Source organism: Pteronotus mesoamericanus, unplaced genomic scaffold (assembly GCF_021234165.1).
Source record: "Pteronotus mesoamericanus isolate MK-2021 breed Mesoamerican mustached bat unplaced genomic scaffold, CSHL_Meso_final contig_20, whole genome shotgun sequence".
Taxonomy (NCBI): domain Eukaryota; kingdom Metazoa; phylum Chordata; class Mammalia; order Chiroptera; family Mormoopidae; genus Pteronotus; species Pteronotus mesoamericanus.
The window spans coordinates 72,610,894-72,631,988 of record NW_026555085.1 but is presented as its reverse complement, the minus strand read 5'-3'; the positions used below and the strand labels follow the sequence as shown (position 1 = coordinate 72,631,988).

Genomic DNA, 21,095 nt, shown 5'->3' with positions numbered 1-21,095 from the left:
ACAGATGTGCTTTTCGCTGTTTCTGGAAGCGGTCGTGTTTTTATTTTATTAGGTTGCCTGATTATAAGTTTCATTGCATTTGTTCTTCTTTAGTTGCCAATTCTAATTTTCTACTTTTGCTTAAAAAAAAACAAATAATTAACTTTTTAGGGTTGCTTTTGCCTATGAAGAATAAATAGTCCCTGGGGGAGGGCCCTGATAATCTCCTTATAAATAAAACAGGAACATTAGGTCATGGGTATATGGTATTAGGCTTGTATGTACTGGTGAGTTTTTATTTGTTTAAATGGACCTTGGGTATAGAGAATTCAGTTATTTACATGCCTCATTTTGTGGCATAATGTCTTTATCTGTCCATGCAAGATTTCTTACTTGATTAATTTTATTCTCCTGTCATTCCTGATTGAGAGTTTCATTTCATTCTGCATGTATTCTCTTACTCCAGGCTTTCATACCAATATGGTATGTTTAATATTCTTGAATATGTATACTTCTTGTGTAATATTGTCTTAGTCCATTCGGGCCACTATTACAAAGTACCGCAGACTGGGTGGCTTATAAATAGCAGAACTTTATTGCTCACAGTCCCAGAGGCTGAACGTCCAACATGTGGATGCCAGCATGGTCAGGCGAAGGCTGTCTTCGGGCTTGCAGACTTACTGCATCTCCACGTGGCAGGAAGCCACATGGGGAGCTCCCTGGGGTCTTTTCTGTAAGAGCACTGACCTCATTCATAAGGACACGCCACCTTCATGACCTAATCACCTCCCAAAGGCTCTGCTTACTACCTTTACCTTTGGGGATTAGGATTTTAACATGAGGTTTGAGGAGACATATTCAGACTGTATCAAACATAGAAGTTTTTCAGCCTTTTTAAGTTTACATAACTGAAATTTGTTGTTTCAATTTGAATTTCTTTGCTGGTGAGTTTGAATCTTGGTTTACTAGTTAATCATATTAGTTTTCATTTTGTTTTTATATTTTTAAAAATACTCAAGCAACTCAGAGACACTTTTCTTTATAATTCCAATGCATGAAACCATGCAGACAGCTTTTACCCTTGTGATAATACACCTATGACTAGATGTTATTTTTTACATTTATAAATTTTAGGACAATCTTGTCTTCCTTTCTACAATACTAGTGGTTATTATGGAAGATATTGTTTCTGAGACCACAGAAACTTAATAACCTTATAAGTTATTATAATACTTTAATGGTGCTTTATGCTATTCACAACATTTTTTGAAAATTTAGTCTTTGCCTACCATGTAAAAAAGCAATTAGGCCATATTCTTAATTTTGCTGAGGGAAAGTAGAGCCCCAGGCTGTTCAATGATCTGCTTATGCTCTAGTAACTGACAGAGTAAGACTAGAACTCAGATTTGCATTTTACAGTGTCCCTGAAATCTGAGTCTTATTTAGTTAAGTATCTCTAGCTTCTATGTTTTCTTCTCCTGCCCCTTCCTTTTCAGTACTTAGTATAAATCTGGGAAGCCCCCAGGCCACTTATGTCTGAATCAGCAGCATCAATGAGGGGAGTTGAGTAAGGTGTTTTTGCAGTTGCAGGTGTTATGGAGGAAGGCAGATGTGAAAAGGTAGTCATTTATCTTGCTTACCTCTGTCTTATCTAATTGCAAAACTAATGGATGGTAAATTAAGGAAAACAGAAAATACGAGAAATAAAAATAGAAGAAGAAAGGTAAATAAAAAAACAGCAGAAAATTGAAGACACTAATCTATTTCTGTGTCTCCTTTCTTTATTCTTAAAACTGAGTGTACAATTTATATTTTAAAATTTTGATTAAAATAGATTCTATTAATGATGTGTTGAAAAAAATACAGGTTAGAAATGGTTACCTCTGTCTAGAAGTCAAACATTTTATAAACGAACCTGATCATAGCCAAAATCTGAGAAAAACTTTGTTATTTCCTTATTCTGATTTCTACTAAGAGATATTCTTACTTCTGTACTTTTTACCATGAATACTTGTATAATCTCTTTGTGAAATATCAAATAATTTAAGTTATTTTAGAACACTGTTTACATGCCTTTGTTATTTCCTTATTCTGATTTCTGGTAAGAGAAATAGCCACTTACATACTTTACCATGAATACATGTATAATCTCTTTGTGAAATATCAAATTATTTAAAGTATTGTGCAACACTGTTTAGAAACCTATACATTAATGATGAACATTCTTTTCGGTGTATATTTTATGTATTAAATTCCCTTCCTTAGAGAATAAAACCACATTGTCTGTAAAAATAATTGTCATTTTTAAGAAGAGACCATTGTACCTTTTAAAACTGTTTGATTACAACATAATCAAATAGTCTTAAAAAACTGGCAGCCAGTACAAATTTATTAATGAAGAAATTTATATTTGAAGAACCAATCTAAAGAATTAAACAGGAAGATAATAGAACTTAGAGTTGGAAGGAATCTTACTTGACATCTGGTCAAAGTCCCTTATTTTGTGTATGTAAGACTTAGACCTAGAGAGAGAAGAGACTTATTCAAGGTTGAAAAGTTACTCAGCTTCCAGGCTGGGACATTGAGCCCCGGTTTTACAGCAACAAGGGGGTTGAAGTTTTTGCAGTTGCAGGTGTTATGGAGGAAGGCAGATGTTACTCTGTCTTATCTAGATCTGAAATAAAATTGTCAAAAATATTACATTGGTATAAACTCATTAATTGTTATAGTTTCTGAGTTTGTTTTTGCTACTCTTGTTATATTTACTTGAAATAATATCTAGTGTTCTAATTTAAAAAAATCAGTAACTCTACATGTAACGTGTAAGTAAAATATTAGCATGCTATGTTTCCCTGTGTCTCACTGTTCTTCCTTATTTATGTTTTTAGATCAGCAGGCATAAAAAGTTTGACTGTGGGGTTTTGGTTACACAAGTAGCATCAACAGCAGTAGGTGCAATAGCACTACAAAATTCAGGTAAGTTTTGCTTTTACTCAGAATTATAATTATTTAAATAAAATGAGTAATCTAATGAAAAATTTAACTGGCATGGTCAAGTATCAGGATATTACTCTAAAGTTATTTTTCCCAAATTAGGCCTTGAGTAAGACAAAGTTACAGGGCTTCCTTTTCATCTCTTCTTGTCCATGAGATCCCACTGGGAATCTTCTTTTCCTGTGAACTATATGCGGATCAGAACAATGGCACATAACGAACTAAACTGAGAAGTATTCGATGCTTTAAGAAGTTGCCCTCCTCTTATAAATTAAAAGGGTATCATCCTCTCTCTTGGTATGAGTTGCATGTAAGATTTCTTAATGCTCAGTTTCAGCGATTTATGGATGCATCAACATTTACAATCATAATAGTTTTTACACATACACATCATTTCCTTACTCCCTTTCTTCCTCTTACTTTCCTGAAAGCTTCTCTCTTGCCACTTACCTTTAACCACTGTCTTTGCAGTTTGCAGTCAGCATGTGTCATCCACAATGGTTGGATTTCTCAGAAGTTCAAATATTGGGAATTTAAGATATCATATCTTAAGATTATCTGAACCCTGAACTGGAAACAAGATGTAATCTCTAAAAGAGATGCTATGATTATATTTTTGACGGGTTAGAGTTGATGAATCATAACATCAGTGATCACTATTGATCTTCTTTTTAAATAAACATATTCTATAACATATTTTGAATATTTTTTGGCTGAACTAATTTGGACCACTTGTATTATGAAGCATGTTTTCTGGCAGAAGTTGTCCTAACTGAACCACTTATTTTTATCTTTTACTTAGAATAAAATCCAATTTATTCACTACTCAAGGCACATTAATGAAAGCATTTGGATTTATCTCAGATTTCCCTGTTGACCAAGTTATTAAACTTCTGAACCTCATAATATCAAACTTTTCATGAGAAAGTTAAATGCAATTTTTCATAAGACAAAGGAAGGAATATTAACGCCCTTTGGGTTCCTGTGGTGTCTTAGGTATGATATTAGGAACTCTATAGATAAGATCCCATGTATACTCCATAGCAACCCTTTATGTAGTGCTATTTCAGTTTTCAAATGGGGGAACTGATGCTCTGAGAAGTCAAGGGATTTTTCTAAAGACATGCACCAATAAACTGTCAGGCTTGTAGTTTGAACCCTGATAGTCTCAATTTCTTTTGATACCTAGGGGACTCTCTCTCCTCAAATGTTTTTATTATAAGATTATTGATTTGATGATTAGATGTTCTGTTTTACATGTTCTTATATGATATGATTCTTCATAAAGGAATTTAATAACCATGCTTAATAATCCCTTTCATTTAGTATCTGACTCATGAGAATTTAAAGACTGTACTGAGCCAAAAGTTGTGTGACATGGGAAAATATTTTAAGCAGGTGGAATTACAAAAAAGAATTACAACATGGGAACATATACTATTTGGATGTCTTACACACACACACACACACACACACACACACACACACACTCTCTCTCGCCGCCCCCACCCCCCCGCCTCTCCTTTCAGTCTGCCTTTCACTGTTGGCTCATTTTCAGGGTGAAGTGTAAACCTTAATATTTTTCAAAAAATCATGCCCAGAGAAGCTATTGTCCAGAGGATAAAATCTGGGACTCAAAATTCAGTTCAAAGGAAAATAATCTTTCAGAATTTCATCAGGACACAGTTTTATGATAATGGGGTATAAAAGTATATTAACAATAACAAATACAGTCTCCACCAAGGTTAGAGGTTATCGTGTGTCTTTGGTCAGTGTGGACTAGTCTTGTCTGAGGGATAATTGTATCTCTCCTGCATAATACAGAGGAATTGTATGCTATAAATATGATGCAAAACAATTATTTTTAGGGTATGTTAATGCACTTATAACTGAATTATGGGCCAACCTGGAATGTGGAAGAGATGATGTTAGAGTAACCCATCCCAGAGCTACTCCAGTGGACCCTATTGACCAAAGCTGTCAAAAGGTAAGAAATGATTTGATTTATCCAGCCATGTATAGGCTTTAAGTGTATGTCTCAGAAATTAATTTATGCAGGCTTTATTCAATTATAACAGCAGCGTTTCCTAATTTTCTTATTTCCTCTCTTTTTTTTCATTTCTAATCTTAAAATATTCACAATAAATTTAGTGAATGGTAGAAATACCTGTGTTCTCTGGGAGTCACGTTTGGAAGGATGTTGTTTTTACATAATATTTTATTATAAATTTTCTTCCTTAATAAAGAGTAATGCTTCTCAGAACATATTACAAAACAAGCAAACACACAAAAACCCTGAAACAAAAACCAACCAATCAAAATAAAACAAGGAAGCTCTTTTTGCCCTTGAACTCAAATATAATAGAAACTTTTTAGGATTATTGGAAGGTGTAGGAAGAGTGAGGATGCCATAATTCAGAGTAATGTGGCAAAACAAACAAACAAACTCTTTTAGCACCAGCACAATGTTCTATTATAATTCAGTGGCTTTTACGTACGTAACATGTTCTCCAAATTTTACTGAAAAGAAATGATGATTCTTTATAGTAGCCTGGAAAATTTTCGTTCAAGAGATATTACAAAATAATCAAAATTAAAATAAAAAATAGAAGTCTGCTTTCTGTAATGGTAGACTAGTTTCCTCCAGGGGAAAATACAAACTCAGGAAAAATAACTTAAAAATAACTTAAAAATCAGTTGTTTTTTTGGAATGGCAAAATATAGACAAAAAATGGAGGGGAGTCAATACAGCTGAAAGGAAGTGTACTCCTTGACAGTCTAGATTTAACAGATACTTGCTTAAGGGCAAGTATTGGTGCTGTACTGAAGATCCTACGGACAGATATTAAAGAGCAGTAAGGGAATATTATGATTGGCTTTATGCCATGCATTCAACAACTAACATAAAAATGGCACACTTCTTAACAGCTATGCTTACTGCCCTGGCCAGGTGGCTCAGTTGTTTGGAGCTTCATCCCATATTGCAAAAAGATTGTGAATTTGACTCCTGGTCAGAACACATACTTAGGTTGTAGGTTGGATCCCTAATTGGGGTCCATATGGAAGGCAACTGATTGATTTTTCTCTTTCACATCGATGTTTCTCTCTCTCTCTCTCTTTCCTCTCTCTCTAAAAACAACAAATATATCCTTGGATGAGGATTAAAAAAATATGCTTACCAAAATTGACCTAATATAAAATAGAAAATCCAAATAGCCATGTATTAGTTAAAGAAATTGAATTCATTATTAAAAACCTTCCCACAAAGAACCTTTCTGCATTCCCCAAAAACACCCAGATAGTATTGGCCTTGGTTCCCACGTAACTTAAATGGAAACTTTCACAATGTCTGGAGCCCTTGATGTCCTGCAAATGAAGGAAGAGGATGTCTTCAAATTCTTTGTAGCAGGAACCCACTGAGGTGGCACCAACCTTGACTTCCAAGTGGGGCAGTACATGTGCAAAAAGGAAACGTGACAGCATCTGCATCATAAATCTGAAGAGAACCTGGGAGAAGCTTCTGCTGGCAGCGTGTGCCATTGTTGCCATCGAAACCCCGCTGCTGTCAGCGTTATATCGTCCAGGGAACTGTGCTGACGTTTGCAGCTGCCACTGGAGCCACTCCCATTGCCAGGCACTTCACTCCTGGAACTTCACTAACCGGATCCGGGCAGCCTTCTGGGAACTGAGACCTCTGGATGTTACTGATCCCAGGACTGACCACCAGCCTCTCACAGAGGCGTCTTACGTTAACCTGATCATCATTGCTCTGTGTCACCCAGACTCTCCTCTGCAGTTTGTGGACATTTCAAACCCTGTCAACCACAAGGGGGTTACTTGGTAGGTCTGATGTGGTAGATGCTGGCCCCCAGAACTACTACTCATGTGACACCATCTCCCGTGAGCATGCATGGGAGGTCCTGCTTGACCTCCACTTGTACAGAGATCCTAGAGAGATTGAGAAGGAAGAGCAGACCGCTGCTGGAAAGGCTATGACCACAGAAGAGTTTAGGGTGAATGTACTGCTCCGGCTCCTGAGTTCACTGATGCTCAGCCTGAGGTTGCAGACTGGTCTGAAGGCTCATGTGCCCTCTGTGCCTATTCAGTAGTTTCCTACTGAATACTTTAGCGCTCAGCCTGACACTGAAGACTGCAGCCCCCAACTGCTCAGGCCACTGAGTGGATAGGAACAACCACTGAGGGATCTTAAACTGTTCTTCCACAACCTCTTAACAGAATGGAAATGGTCAACATCACTAGCCATTAGAGAGATACAAATTAAAACCACAATAGGTACCACTTCATACCAGTCAGAGTGGCCATCTTTAATAAATCAACAAACTGCAAGTGCTTGCGAGGTTGTGGAGAAAAGAGAATGCTAATGCACTGTTGGTGGGATTGCAAACTGGTGCAGCCACTGTGGAAAACAGTATGGAATTTCCTCAGAAAACTAAAGATGAAACTGCCTTTTGATCCAGTGATCCCACTGCTGGGACTATACCCTAAGAATCCTGAATCACCAATTGAAAAGAACCTATGCACCCCATTGTTCATAGCATTATTTACAATAGCCAAGTGCTGGAAAGAGCCTAAGTGCCCATGAGTAAATGAGTAGATCAGAAAAACTGTGGTACATTTACACAATGAAATACTGTGCAGTAGAAAGAAAGAAATAGCTCCTACCCTTCACGACAGCATGGATGGATTGGGAGATTATTATGCTAAATGAAATAAGCCAGGCAGTGAAAGACAAATACCATGTGATCTCACCTATACGTGGAACCTAATCAATAAAACAAATGAGCAAAACAGAACCAGAGACATGGAAATAAAGAACAAACTGTCAGTGATCAGAGGGGAGAGGAGAGGAGGATAATGTGGGAAAGAAGGGGAAGGAACAAGCAAAGGAATGTGAATAGAGGACTCATGGGCACAGATAATGGGAGGATTGACTGTGGGAATGGGGGGATGGGGTGGGGGTGAGCAATGGGGAAAAAGGTGGGACAACAGTAACTGAACAACAATAAATTTAAAAAAAAAGAAGAAAAAGGAATGGAAATACGGAAGTAAGGTTGACGGAAAATAAAACACCTAAAAAACAGAAAAGAAAAGAAAAACCCTTCTGAAAAAGAAAACCCGATAGTTTCACCAGTGAATCCTATAAAACTTTTGCAGGAGAAAGAGCACCAATTGTGCACACTCTTTCAGAAAACAGAGGTAGAGGAATCAGTTTCTAACTTACGTTATGAGGCCAGCATAACCCCAACATGGAAACGAGACAAATGTTTCCTAAAAAAGAAAATTATAGACTAATATTTCTCATGATTGTAGACTTAAAATATTCAACAAGCTATCAAATGGTATCTAGCAATATGTAAAAGGACCATTTATTATAATCAAGTTTATGCCAATTATACAAAATTGGGTTAACATTCTAAAATGAAACTCCACTTCACCGTAGTGACAATAAAGAGAAAACTCATACAATGATTTCAATAGATGTGGACAACATTTGAGAAAATTTAATACCTGTTTATAAAAACTCATCAGGTCTAATCCTCAATCTGATGAGCCCTATCTTTGAAAAACATACATCTTCAACATTTAATGGTGAAATATTGTACATAAAATGTGCTTACCCTTACCACTTTCCAATATTGTATTAGATCTTAGTACAATGAGGCAATAAAAAAATAGAAGGCATACAGATTGGAAAGACATGTAAGAATATATTTAAAAATAGTTTGATTTTTCTCATCCAAAAAAAGAATTTGCCTTTGAATCACCTTATGATTACTCCATTAAACACTTTAAAAATACATGTCTGGTATGATTAGTGTAACTGATACCTTTGTCATTCTTAGAACTTCCAAATTCTGATTTTTTCTCTCTCAGTTTTGTCTATCTTCAAAACCATTTTCCTTCATAGCATTCTATCTAATATGTACAGTATAATTCCCATTACTTTCTGAAACACTATGTTAGTTCGTTCTTTCTCCTAGATGGTAAAGATAGAGCTAATTAACATAGTGCATCTACCTCTTTGCCTGCTACCTGTGCAGCACTCTCTCACTTCTCCCTGCTTTGCATATGTAGTCACCCCCTTATCATCCTCCCACTCAATAGTTCAATAGCATCAGGTCATTCAGCACACTGTTTTAAGTCATTTAATAGAGTATTTGTCCTATGCTACACTGTGAGTCTTTGAGGGCAGAGATCATTTTTTCATTCATATTTTTATTCTTAGCATCTGGTGCCATTGCTGATAATAAGCCCGTGAATGGATTATCATTATCAACCTGAAAGATTTTGAGTGCATAAGAAAAAATTCTTGACTTTAGGTTTAATTTTATGCTGTAGTCTTAAAATATCTAAAACATTTGATCTTCCACTACTTTTCTTATCATTACAACGCAGAATCTCATTCTTCAAAATATCAATGAAACAGAATTATGTTTTATGCTACTATTAATTTTAGAATTATTGGTCCCTGACATTAGTAACATCTTAGGTTATTTTTGTGGGAACCAGTGATTACATTGTAAGTATTTTCTTGAGTTCTAGAAGTGCTCAACACATCACCATTTTGCCGTACATTAATGTCAGTTAAAAATGCTCGGTGTGAAAGAAAGGTTTCTTCCTGCTAGGAACAAGCTGTTGAAATCTTAAGTTTCTTTAAAATATTGTTTAGGTTGTTTTAGTTCAAATACAATTACTGAATTGTTTTCACCTAGAATTCTACGTAATTTTCAAGTGGTGTATCAGAAGTTACGATTCTGTTATGTAGTCCCCATTGCTTTGTTTCTTAGGTGGAGATAGGAAGGCTCCATAAACACCAAAGGAATTTTTCATGTGTAAACAGTACAAAAGCCCTTGATATAATATTGATATATGTGATTTGTAAAGACCTTGTATTTTTGTGGATAGTGTAAGTTGTCAAAAGGGACATTTGTTACATTTTTTAATAATCTGTCTGGTTATAATAGGAAAGATGTTTTGAAGATAAAAGATTTATTTGAAAGTTATCTACTTATTACTGGATTAATATTAAGGACATTTATGAAATATTTGTATATTCAAATTTTAAAGCATTTTAAGCTTATATTTTATGATAAATTAGACTAAAACAAAACTGTTATGACATCTGTTTTAATTATCTTTCTAGTGAGCACCCTGGTGATTAGTGAATTTTTACAGTGTTTTCTTGTGTGGATATGAACCCTGTAGTTTTGCTATAGTTCATTTTATATGTAATTAGTAGATATATTATTCAAACATTCTTTCCTTCACATGTTTTTCTTTTTTCCTCCTATATAGTGCATATTTTTAGCATAGTGTTATCTTTAAATAGGCATTTAGTAAATGGCAACTAGGCTATTAAATTTATTTATTCTACTTTGTCCTAATATTATTGCTTTCCAAATTTAAACCACAAATACATTATTTTTTTCTTAGAATTGGTTAGAAGTTTCATCTTTGTTTTATGGAATATTTATGGGAGAAGGAAGCTTTTAAAAAATTTGATGTGGGCCCTGGCTGGTATGGCTCAGTGGATTGAGTGCAGGCCTGAGAACCAAAGAGTCGCCAGTTTGATTCCTAGTCAGGGCACATGCTTGGGTTGTGGGCCCAGTCCCCCGTGGGAGGTGTGCAAGAAGCAACCGCACATCGATGTGTTTCTCCCTCCCTCTAAAAATAAATAAATAAATAAAATCTTTAAAAAAGTAAAACATTTACAAAAATTGATGTGAGTTCATTTTTCATCCGATAGCAGCGTTTGTTAAAAACCAGTATGTGTTAATTAGCCACTGTTAAGTAACATTGCTTTTGGTATATTAAGGGAAGGGGTATTCAATGAACTTATACCTATCAGGTCCTCAAACAAGGACTATGGAGCAAGGAGTGATACTGTTAAATAGTGTCTGAAGATTTTATAGTGATTTGTATTGAATAACTTTAGCCTGAAAATAAGAAAATACAGATTTGTTTTACGACCAACTTTCTGATTGTGTGTCTTTGGCTAAGTCACTTCAGTTCTCTGGTTCTTAAGTTTTCTCATTTACTAAATGAGAGATTGAATCAGCTCTTTTTAATTTTCTCAGTGTTCTGACTTTGGTGAAAATTCTCAATTTGATTCTTAAATTTTCTGAGTCTAGCAAAAATTTTTAAATACAACAAGCAGGAAATTCAGTAGTTACAAATAAGTATAATTAATACAAAAAACCCTTAACATGTAGGTATTGGCAAAATATAGGGCTTCTAGAGGTGGATAGAGTTAATTGGAAAGGCTTCTAGGAAAAAAAAAACAATGTGAAAGCTTTTGAAGTCAGATGATGAGTACGTGAGAGGGAGGAGAAGCATGTTTGTAGACAAGAAAAGTTTGTTTATGTGGCAGACACTTGAAGAAGACCACAGGCAGATTTGATTGAAGTAGTGACTTCATGCTGAGGAATAATGGGAAATGCGGCTTTTGAGCATGTGAAGAGAAAAAAGCATCAGTTAGTAAAGTGCCTTGAAAGGTATGTTAAGGAGGTAATTTTGATGTTTAGTGATGGGCAGCCACGGCATGCTTTTGTACAGGGGATAGGTAGAAGGAAATGTGCCTGAGAAAAATATTTAGGTTGTCTTTAAGGCAAAATGAGATTGGGAGCTTAAAAACTTCATGGATAGATAAACTTGAGAAGATTGCACCAGAAAATGAGCTGCTTTGGATAGGAAAAGCCATGGCTTTTTAAAATTAATTATAATTAGATTAGTTAGATTTCCAGTGAATGTAGTTAAAGGATAAAGATGGCTTTGTGATGTAAGTGAAGAATATATAGAATTTATCATCTTGCCCCAAAATTCCTAAATATTATTCTCTGATATTTTCTTACATACCAGCTATAACAAATGCAAAGAATGAGAAAGATGGATCTTTTTATCCTCAGAACCAAACTTTTCAAGAGATACATGATATCTTAAAGTATTTTCAACTCTTAACTAATTACAATAGTTGTTATGCTTTGTCAACATATACATTATTGTTCATGTTCATATACATTATTTTGTACATATTATATGTATGTCACATTTATATGGATTAATTAGGCTTATTTAAAAAAATAATACTTACAGTCATACTTCTATGAAATTTTACATTAATGATTCTTCCGTGGATGTGGTTTAAAAAAGTGAACTATTTAAATGACTTTTCCTTCTCCCTCCCCTAGTCTTTTCTTGCACTGGTGAACTTCTTATCTTATCCTGCTATTTATGAGCTGGTAGGCAATCAAGATCTTCCTAATAAAGAAGAATATTCTCTTCGTGAAGTTCCCACATGTATTATTGTAAGTAATTTTCTTTTAATTTTTATCTTTTATAAATGACACTTTTGGAATTTTCTAGTAAAAATGCAATTTGACAGAAAAAAAGGAACATTATTTAATGGCACTTAAAGGCTGGTTTGTTTGTCCATGGAATATCAGCTTCTGGAATTATCTGTGAACAGAATCTTTGATCCAGGCCCCTGACCAGCTGCAACACCTATCGGAATGAATACAAGGTTAACACTCCCTAATAAGGAAAGAGACTTTGTAAATAAAATATGTGTATGAATGATTGTAGATGATTTATTATGTTATTAGTCATACCAGTGCTGCTCCTTTATTGGCCAGGATAATTAGGAATAAATTGTATTCAAGGGACGCAGTACATTTTGTCCTTATATTTTAATGAACTACATATTAACTGCCCCTTGAGGGCAGTATATACATATTTATTTCAATAGAGATTTATTTTGTACTCATACTCCCAGACTGGTAACTGGTTTTAATCATCCAGAGATATTTAGTTCCTCATCTTTGGATAAGTTAATGAATTAACACACATAAATATGTATATATACATTAGTAAAGAATTATTTGATTAATACTGAAATTCCATTATTAATCCTTATTTTTTATTTTCCTGGTCACTTGTCCTGTGTTTTTTTTTTTTAAAACAGTTTTTCTCTCTTGAATATTTTTAGTCCTTGTTAACTCTAAACATTTTAATGTTCTAAAACTTTCTCTACTGTGGAAAATTTCTGATATTTTACCTGAGTAAAATACAAAGATAGATACCTCTATCATTCAACTGTTATTTTATATTCTCTATTCTTTGAAGTGTTCCAATTTTATCTTGTGCTTACTTGGATCGTGACACTTCTTAAGTAGTTTTATAATTAGCCATTTATATACCTTTCCTTTAACTCAATTTGCTACCTTGTGGCATTTGGCACAGTTGATCCAGCCTTCCTTATTGTCACTCTTTTCGATGATCGTGGTACTAATGTTTTTTCCCCAGCCTCTCCGGCCTCTCCTACATGGTCTCCTTTGTAGACTCTCCCTCCCCTCTGTCTTATGTCCTCCGGGCTGATTTCCTCCAGCTCCTTGGCCTCAGCTGTGTGCTGACCACTCTCGCTCCTGCATCGCTCACTTGACTGCCGGGTCTGTGCCCAGATTTCTACGAGAAGGATATCTGGGAAACTCATGGGCCTCTCAGTTTTATTGTATGAACAATGAAATATAATGTTTTCTCTATCCTAAATCAGTTCCATTTCCTATGTTTCTGTCCCAGCAAATGGCACCGTCCTCTTTCTGTAGATGCAATGAATTCATCAAGTTTTACCTTCTTAATAACTTCATCTTATTTATTTTTCTATTCCTGTTACGACCACTTTAGCTTAGATCCTCATTTTTTTGCCAAATTACTTCAGTGGGATTCTAATTGCTGTTTTTCTTCCATTCTCAGCCTATAATTTATCCTCACACTAATTTATCTTCAAAGTCGTCCTTTAAAAATGAAAACCAGATGCAGTCATTCTGTTGTTTAAAATCTGATTTCCCTTTGCCTCCATATTCCTTTCATTCAAGGTCCATATTCCTTTGTTGGTATTCAACTTCTCATTTCTCAAAGCCTCCTTTTTCCCCCCATTTTACCTTCCACTATCTAACCCCTACATTTTTTGGGTAAGCTTTTTTTTCTCTGAAGTCTGGAAAGTACATAACCTTGCTTTTTAGCTAGATTGCAGCTCCCCATTCTTTAGGACTTGCTATAGCTTTACTCCTTCTCTGAAGTCATTTCTGTCCTTTCTCTTTGGCCACTGTTCTAGTGGGTTCCTCTTAATGTACTCTCATAGATTGCACCTTGTCCATGAATAAAGCATATGTCACACTATTTTATATTATTTTTGTATTCTCCTAACAGACCAGAAGCACCATGAGGAAAGGAACTGTGTCCTATTTGTCTTTTGCTCTGAATGCCTAACAAATGTGGGGCTTTGTTTTTTGTTTTTTTTCCTACTATGAGAATGGTAGGTTCTCAGTAACATCGCTGTTTAATTAATTGTTATTGGCTAGACCTATACACTTAGTGACTTGGGTCCTTGTTAGGTTGTATTCAAAAGGATTTAATTCAGTAACTTTTTATTTTCTTTGGAAGTCCCATGATGGCAAGAATCCTAGGAAGTGATAGCGAAGTATGATGTGTGTGTGTCTATGTGTGAGTGTGTCTATCTTTGTGTGTGTGTCTGTGTGAATGTATCTCTGTGTGTACATATATTCACAGATGTGCGTGTTTTCTTTATTTTGTGGTCATTTTTCAAACTTATTGAGTTGGCAGAAAAGTCTGTTTAGTTTTTTTCCTGTAAAATAAAAGACACATTTTTCATTTTCACCAATAACTTTATTGATTTGGATATTTTGAGTATGTTGCCTATGTCCCATGTGACATAACATTGATTTTTCTTAATTAATGTATCGATTTGATCACTATCAACTTCAGCTGGTCTACCTGACCCTGGAGCATCATCCAGAGGAAACCACCAGCATGAAATTTTGCAAACCACTTTTGACACATTTCTTAGTCACAGCATGTTCTCCATACACTGCACAAATCTTTTTGGGTGTTTCAGTTGTGTTTTTATCTTTCAGCATAATATGCCAAAAATGTTGTGTATTTTCTTCTGTCTTCAATATTAAAATGGCTACACAAAAATTCACCAATTTTGATAAGTATTTTTTAAATTCACTCTGATATGACAGGTGTTACAATATAATCTAACAAAATTGTTTCAAATGAAGTTAAAGACAACTAAACGCTACTAGAGCCATTTTACAGGAAAAAACAAACTTACTTTTTGGCCAACACAATATATTAAAAAATAGTATAATGAATTCCTATATACCAGTCAGTAAACTTCAGCTGTTATCAGTATTCTGACCATGTTCTTCTACTTTTCCCCCACTATTTTCCAGTATTTTCTCCTTTACTCCTGCTTTTTCTTTTTTTTTAACTGGAGAATTATAAAGCATAGTTTGGGCATAATGTCACTATATCTGTAAATTTTTATCTCTAGCTGATAAGGACTTTTGGGGGTTTATTTTGGTTTGAATTACCATCCTGTAAACCTTTACTGTATGTAAAAGATTAGGTAGCTGTAACCTGTTGATATTATTTAATATCATTGTTGTCAATATAGAAGTTTGCTTTGTTGTCTCAAACAGACCCTTTTTTTATAGTTGGTCAGGTCAAAATCCAAACAAAGTTCACATGTTGCATTCAGTCATTATGTCTTTTAAGTCTCTTTTATTCTAAAACAGTTCTTGCTCTCTTTTTGTTTTTAGATCATTGATTTATTGAAGGAACTGCATTATTTGTCCTGGGTTACTGAGTCATTATTTTATTAGGAGGTATAAATTTGTGACTCTCGTCATTTAACTATAATTATTTAACTATAATTATTTAATAAAGGAAACCTGCAAATACAATTCTTTCATAATGACAAAATAAATGTTATTTTTCTATTTTAAATAAATTTTTAGAATAATAAATTGGTCCTTTAGTATCTCCAAAAGGGAAGTTTTATTATTATCATTATGAACTTTAGTTTTTACATGGGTATGTTTCAGTCCCATGCAGTAATATTATTTTTGATGCTCATGATATTCCTTTGGCTACTGAGTATTTTTGACATGTTTTCATCACTGTTTAATATTTTGCTTTTTTTGTTTTCTTCTGTAAGGTGTTTCAAGCTTATCATATACATTTTCTGGCTCAGGCCTGGAATCAGCCATCTTCAAATCTTTGTTTCTTTTAGTAGAAAGTGGAATTTAGAAACTATAATCTGGGTACTGGGAATATTTAGGAGTGTCATTATTACTAGTCCTTTCAGTGGATAACCAAGGGGAAAAATATAGTAGTTTTTTTTAAGAGAAAAGTTAATCATGAGCCTATGTTGATACTTTTTCTTACCTGCTTTTTATTGCTTTTATCTTTCACTGAAAAACTGGGTTCCTAATGCATGAACAAGATTACTTACTTGTTTTGTTGTATAATGTACATATAGCAGTTTCAAAATAAGATTAGTGAATGCATACCGACATTCCTTTTTAGTTAGTTTTGTCCTTAGAATACATGCCACTGGGGATTTACTATCAAAATATTATTTTAAAGTCATTTGAAGTAAGTGAAGTTTTATTTGGCCTGGTTATGTCACTAATTTAATAATAGGTTTGTTTCAGAATGTTTGAAATTTAGATAGGTTATTTTCCTTTTTTTGCCTTAATTTTGTCTTTTAAATTATAGAAAATATTGTGATTTCCATATATATAAAGGTATATTCACAGAATGTTCTTACATATTCCATTTTTTCTTTTACCATAGTATTTGACTTTCAATATAATAGCTACTAGCCATATATAATGTTTAATTTTAGATTATTTACAAATAAACAAAGTTAGAAATTTATTTTAATTCTATGCACGTTTCAAGTTTTCAAGTGCCCATTAAACCATATGTGGCTAAAGACTACCACATTGGACAGCATGGAGAGAGAACATTCCCATCACTGCACAAAGTTTTATTCTGTAGCTCTGCTTTATAGCTAACAGTTTTTATTAGTTTTTGATTTATCTGCTGTCCCTTTGGAAAAGAATATATTTTCTTTTCCCCCAGATTTCTTAAACAAACGATAGTATGCTATAAATATCATCCAGCCCTTTGCATTTTTTAAAATTCTATTATCTTTGAGATTACTTTATAGCAGTATATAGAGCTCTACCTCATTCTTTTCTTTCTTTCTTTTTTTTTATAGTACTTAGCACTGTAGTACATCCTTCTGCATAGTATTCTATTGTGTGGATTGTGCTATGGTTTATTCATCCAGTCATCTAGTGGTGGAACTTTACTTTATTTAAGTTTTTTGCTCTTGTAAATTATGCCGAAATGAAAAGCCTTGGCTTATACTACATTGTATTTACCAGTGTGTATGCATTTTTTCCTATTGCTGCAGTACAGATTGCTAACAAATTAGCAAATTAAAATAACACCCACTTATTAGTTCACAATTTTGTAGGTTAAAAGTTCAACTCTGTTCACCTGTGTTTTCTGCTCAGAATATGACAAGGCTGAAATCAGGGTGTTGGCCAGCGCTTGTCTGGAGGCTTTGGGGAAGTATCCACTTCAAATTCGTTGTTGTTGTTGTCTAGTTTCTTAGAGTCGTAGGACTGAAGTACCTGATTTCCTGCTTACTGCCAATCAGGGGCTGCCTTCAAGGCTTTGTCCTGTGGTCTGCACCATGTCAGCAATGAAGAACCTCCCCCATATCAAATCCTTCTCATGCTTTGTATATCTCTGACTATATCTTCTGTGATCAGCCTGACTTTGCTTTTGAGTGTCTCATGTGATGAGATCAGGGCCATCCTGATAATCTCCTTTTTAAATACAAATAATTAGGGACTAATTACATCTGCAAAACTAATACAGTACCTGTTTTAGTGTTAAAGACCTAATAATCTTGAGGCCATCTTGGAATTCTGCCTACCACAGTACCTTTGGGCTAGATTTCTAGAAGAGGTATAGTTGAGTTGAAAGGTAAATTTACATGTAATTTTGGTATATATTGCTAGATTTTTGTCCACAGGGAATAATCGTTTTGCATTCCCATAAATATTATAGTGCTTCTTTCCTGGCAAGCTCATTAAGAAGATTATATGTGCTCAGAGATTTAGATATTTGTCCATTTGACAGAAGAGAAGTGTTAATTTACATTTTTCTCATTATGAACTGAATATTTTTTCATATATTTAATGGCCATTGACATTTCTTCCTTTTTTTATGGTCTTTCAGTTTATGTTTGCGGTTTTTCTATTTGCATTACTCATTTTGTTCTCAATTTTAGGGAATTCTTTATACTTTAGGTATATTTGCTCTTAAGTTTTCATGGTTTTGCATCAGTTATCTATCAAAACTGTAGGCCCTTCAAATAACTTTTTAGTTATTCTTTAGTATATTAAAGATGAATGATACAAATATTCTTTCCATTTAACACAGCAATTTTCAACCTTTTTCATCTCATGACACATATAAACTAATTAGTAAAATTCTGCAGCACAGCAAAAAATATATTTTTTGACAATATGACAAAAAATGGGTATAATTTTGATTCATTTGCTATTGTGGCTATTATTGTGTTGGCTGTTGTCATTTTATTAATTTGACAGTTTTAGGGAAAAGAGGTCAGTGCCTCTGAGTAAAGAATCAGGTATTGCATCTTTTAAAAATTCTTGTGACATATCAGTGTACCTCTTGCAGCACCTGTTGAAAATTGCTGCTCTAACAGGTACAATTTTGAATTGCTCTTTAGTTATGTAAGTGGTGTATTAGGTAGGACCCCTTTGGTTATTGGAGAAAATCAGTTTGAATTACTTTATGCAAAAGAAGAAATCTGTTGACTTTCATAACTACCTGGTAGGAAAATCAGGGACAAGTGGAAGTAGAACTTTGAAGGCAGTCTGATTAATATCTGTCCGTACCTCTGTTGATCCCTGCTGCTCCACCCGCCCTGCACCCTTTCTTGTTATTGCTGTCCAGCTTGCTTTTATTGAAAGGCATATACATAGTGTAGTTGTTGTTATGAATTTGTTTTCTGAATCCAGACTGCTTCTGGTTCTGCCTCTTAGGAGCAGTACGACCTTGGACAGGTGAGATCTTATGTTTCTTCTCTGTTAAAAGAGGTCAGTAACATTCCTGTCTCAGGATTGTTGTGATGATTACATTAATTGAATTAAATGAAACATGAAAGATTAAAATACTGCCTGGCAGATAAGTGCTATGTAATTGTTTGGTATAATTATCATGAGGATGTTCTTCTTCTCCAGATGGCATTCTCTATAGGAGAGGACATGGGACTCCTGTTAGTCCATATTTACATCTTACCCAACTCCCGTTAGTATTAGTTTCCTAGAGATTCCATAACAAATTACCACAAACCAGGTGGCTTCAAACAGCAGAAATTTTTTCCCTCACAGTTCTGGATGCTAGGAGTGTGAAATCGAGATGTCACTAGGGCCACATTCCTTCCAACAGGTCCAGAGGAGAAGGCTCCCTTGCCTCTCCCAGCTTTTAGGAGTTGCAGTCATTTCATAGTTTGTTGCTGCATCACTCTACTTTCTGCCTCCATTTTCACAAGGTCTTCTCCTCTTCTGCCTTAAATATCTTTGTCTGTCCTTCTTTTTTTAAATTATTTTATTTTTTTTCCATCACGGTTCTTCCCCCAAACCCTCTTCCACCTCCACCCACGCCCCTCTCCCCAGCAATCACCGCATCGTCATCCTGTCCATGGGTTCTTTCTGTGTTTTTCCCTTTTTGCTCAATCCCTCCATGCCCAGCGCCCCCACCTGCCCCAGGGCTGTCAGCCTGCTCTCTATGAGTCTGTTTCTATTTTAGTAGTTCAGTTGGTTCATTAGATTCTACGTATGAGTGAAGTCATATGATATTTATCGTTCTCTGACTGACTTATTTCACTCAGCCTAATGTTCCCCACGTGCATCCATGCTATTGCAAAGGGTAAAATTTTCTTCTTTTTTACAGCTGCGTAGTACTTCATTGCGTAAATGTATCATAGCTGTCTTATTCACTAATCTACTGATGGACACTTGAACTGCTTCCAAGTCCTGGCTGTTGTAAATAGCACTGGATGTATATGTTCTTTCAAATTAGTGTTTTGAGTTTCTTTGGATAAATTCACATAAGTGGAATCGCTGTGTCATAAGGCAGTCCCATTTTTAATTTCTTGCTATGGTCAATAGACATATAAGAAGATGCTTAATGTCACTAATCATCACATTCAAATTAAAACCATAATGAGATATCACCTCACACCTGTAAGAATGGCTGTTGTTAACACATCAACAAGGAACAAGTATAGGTGAGGGTGTGGAGAAAAGGGAACCTTGTTGGTGGGGATGCAGACGGGTGCAGCTACTGTGGAGGGCAGTGTGGAGTAACTTCTTTGTCTTTTTCTTATAACTTAGGATGTTCTTATCTTGAGATACTTAATTTAATTACCTTTGCAAAGATCCCTTTTCTAAATATGGTAACAATCACAGACTCTGGGAATTCAGACACGGACATAACCTTTTTTGTGTGTGGGATCTTTTTGGGTGTGGGGTGGGAACAATGTCACGATTTAACTCACGATACCACTAAACAGGAGAGAGGCATTTTGCTCTACTGCTCTGCTGTAGACTGAATGTTCGTACACCCCTAAAAGTCTTATCTTGAAACCTGATTCCCAATGTAATGATACTTGGACTTGGGGTCTTTAGCAGGTGATGAGTGCCTTGTGAAAGAGACTGCAGAGGGATTCCTTGCCCCTTCTGCCCTGTGAGGACACATTGAAAACATGCCTGTCTATGAACCAGAGGGTAGGACCTCATCAGACACAGAATCTTCTGGCACCTTGATCTTTGACCTCCCAGCCTCCAGAACAGTGAAAAAATAAAATTTCTATTGTTTATAAGCTCCCAGCCTGTGGTAGTCTGTTATAGCAGCCAGAATGGACAAATACACTTATCATTTTGAACAATCCTAAGGAAGGACCTTTCTGGACAGACTGAGTGGTGTTTATGGATGTTCATGGACTAACCAGTCCAAAGCGACTCCTAGTAGTGCAGGTGCAGAAATGTTGGCATTATGATTGACCAGTCTCTCATCCTTCACTTGGTCCTTTGTTAAATGAAAGGGGTCAGACAGTACAAACATAGTCTATGAGACAAGTGTAAGCAGAGTATGCACTTAAATATATATTTACATAGAATAGA

The 21,095-nt window shown here is 35.0% G+C and overlaps 1 protein-coding gene and 1 pseudogene across 1 annotated transcript in view; both read left to right on the top strand.

Moving 5' to 3' along the window:
- TBC1D32 (TBC1 domain family member 32) overlaps positions 1-21,095 on the top strand; it is a 170,350-nt gene that overhangs the window by 60,860 nt on the left and 88,395 nt on the right. The window contains exons 19-21 of the mRNA XM_054569887.1: positions 2,868-2,955; positions 4,842-4,960; positions 12,183-12,299. Of these exons, the coding sequence (XP_054425862.1) occupies positions 2,868-2,955; positions 4,842-4,960; positions 12,183-12,299 (324 nt within the window). The remainder of the gene's footprint in view (positions 1-2,867; positions 2,956-4,841; positions 4,961-12,182; positions 12,300-21,095) is intronic.
- On the top strand, positions 6,319-7,278 carry LOC129067740 (40S ribosomal protein SA-like; annotated as a pseudogene).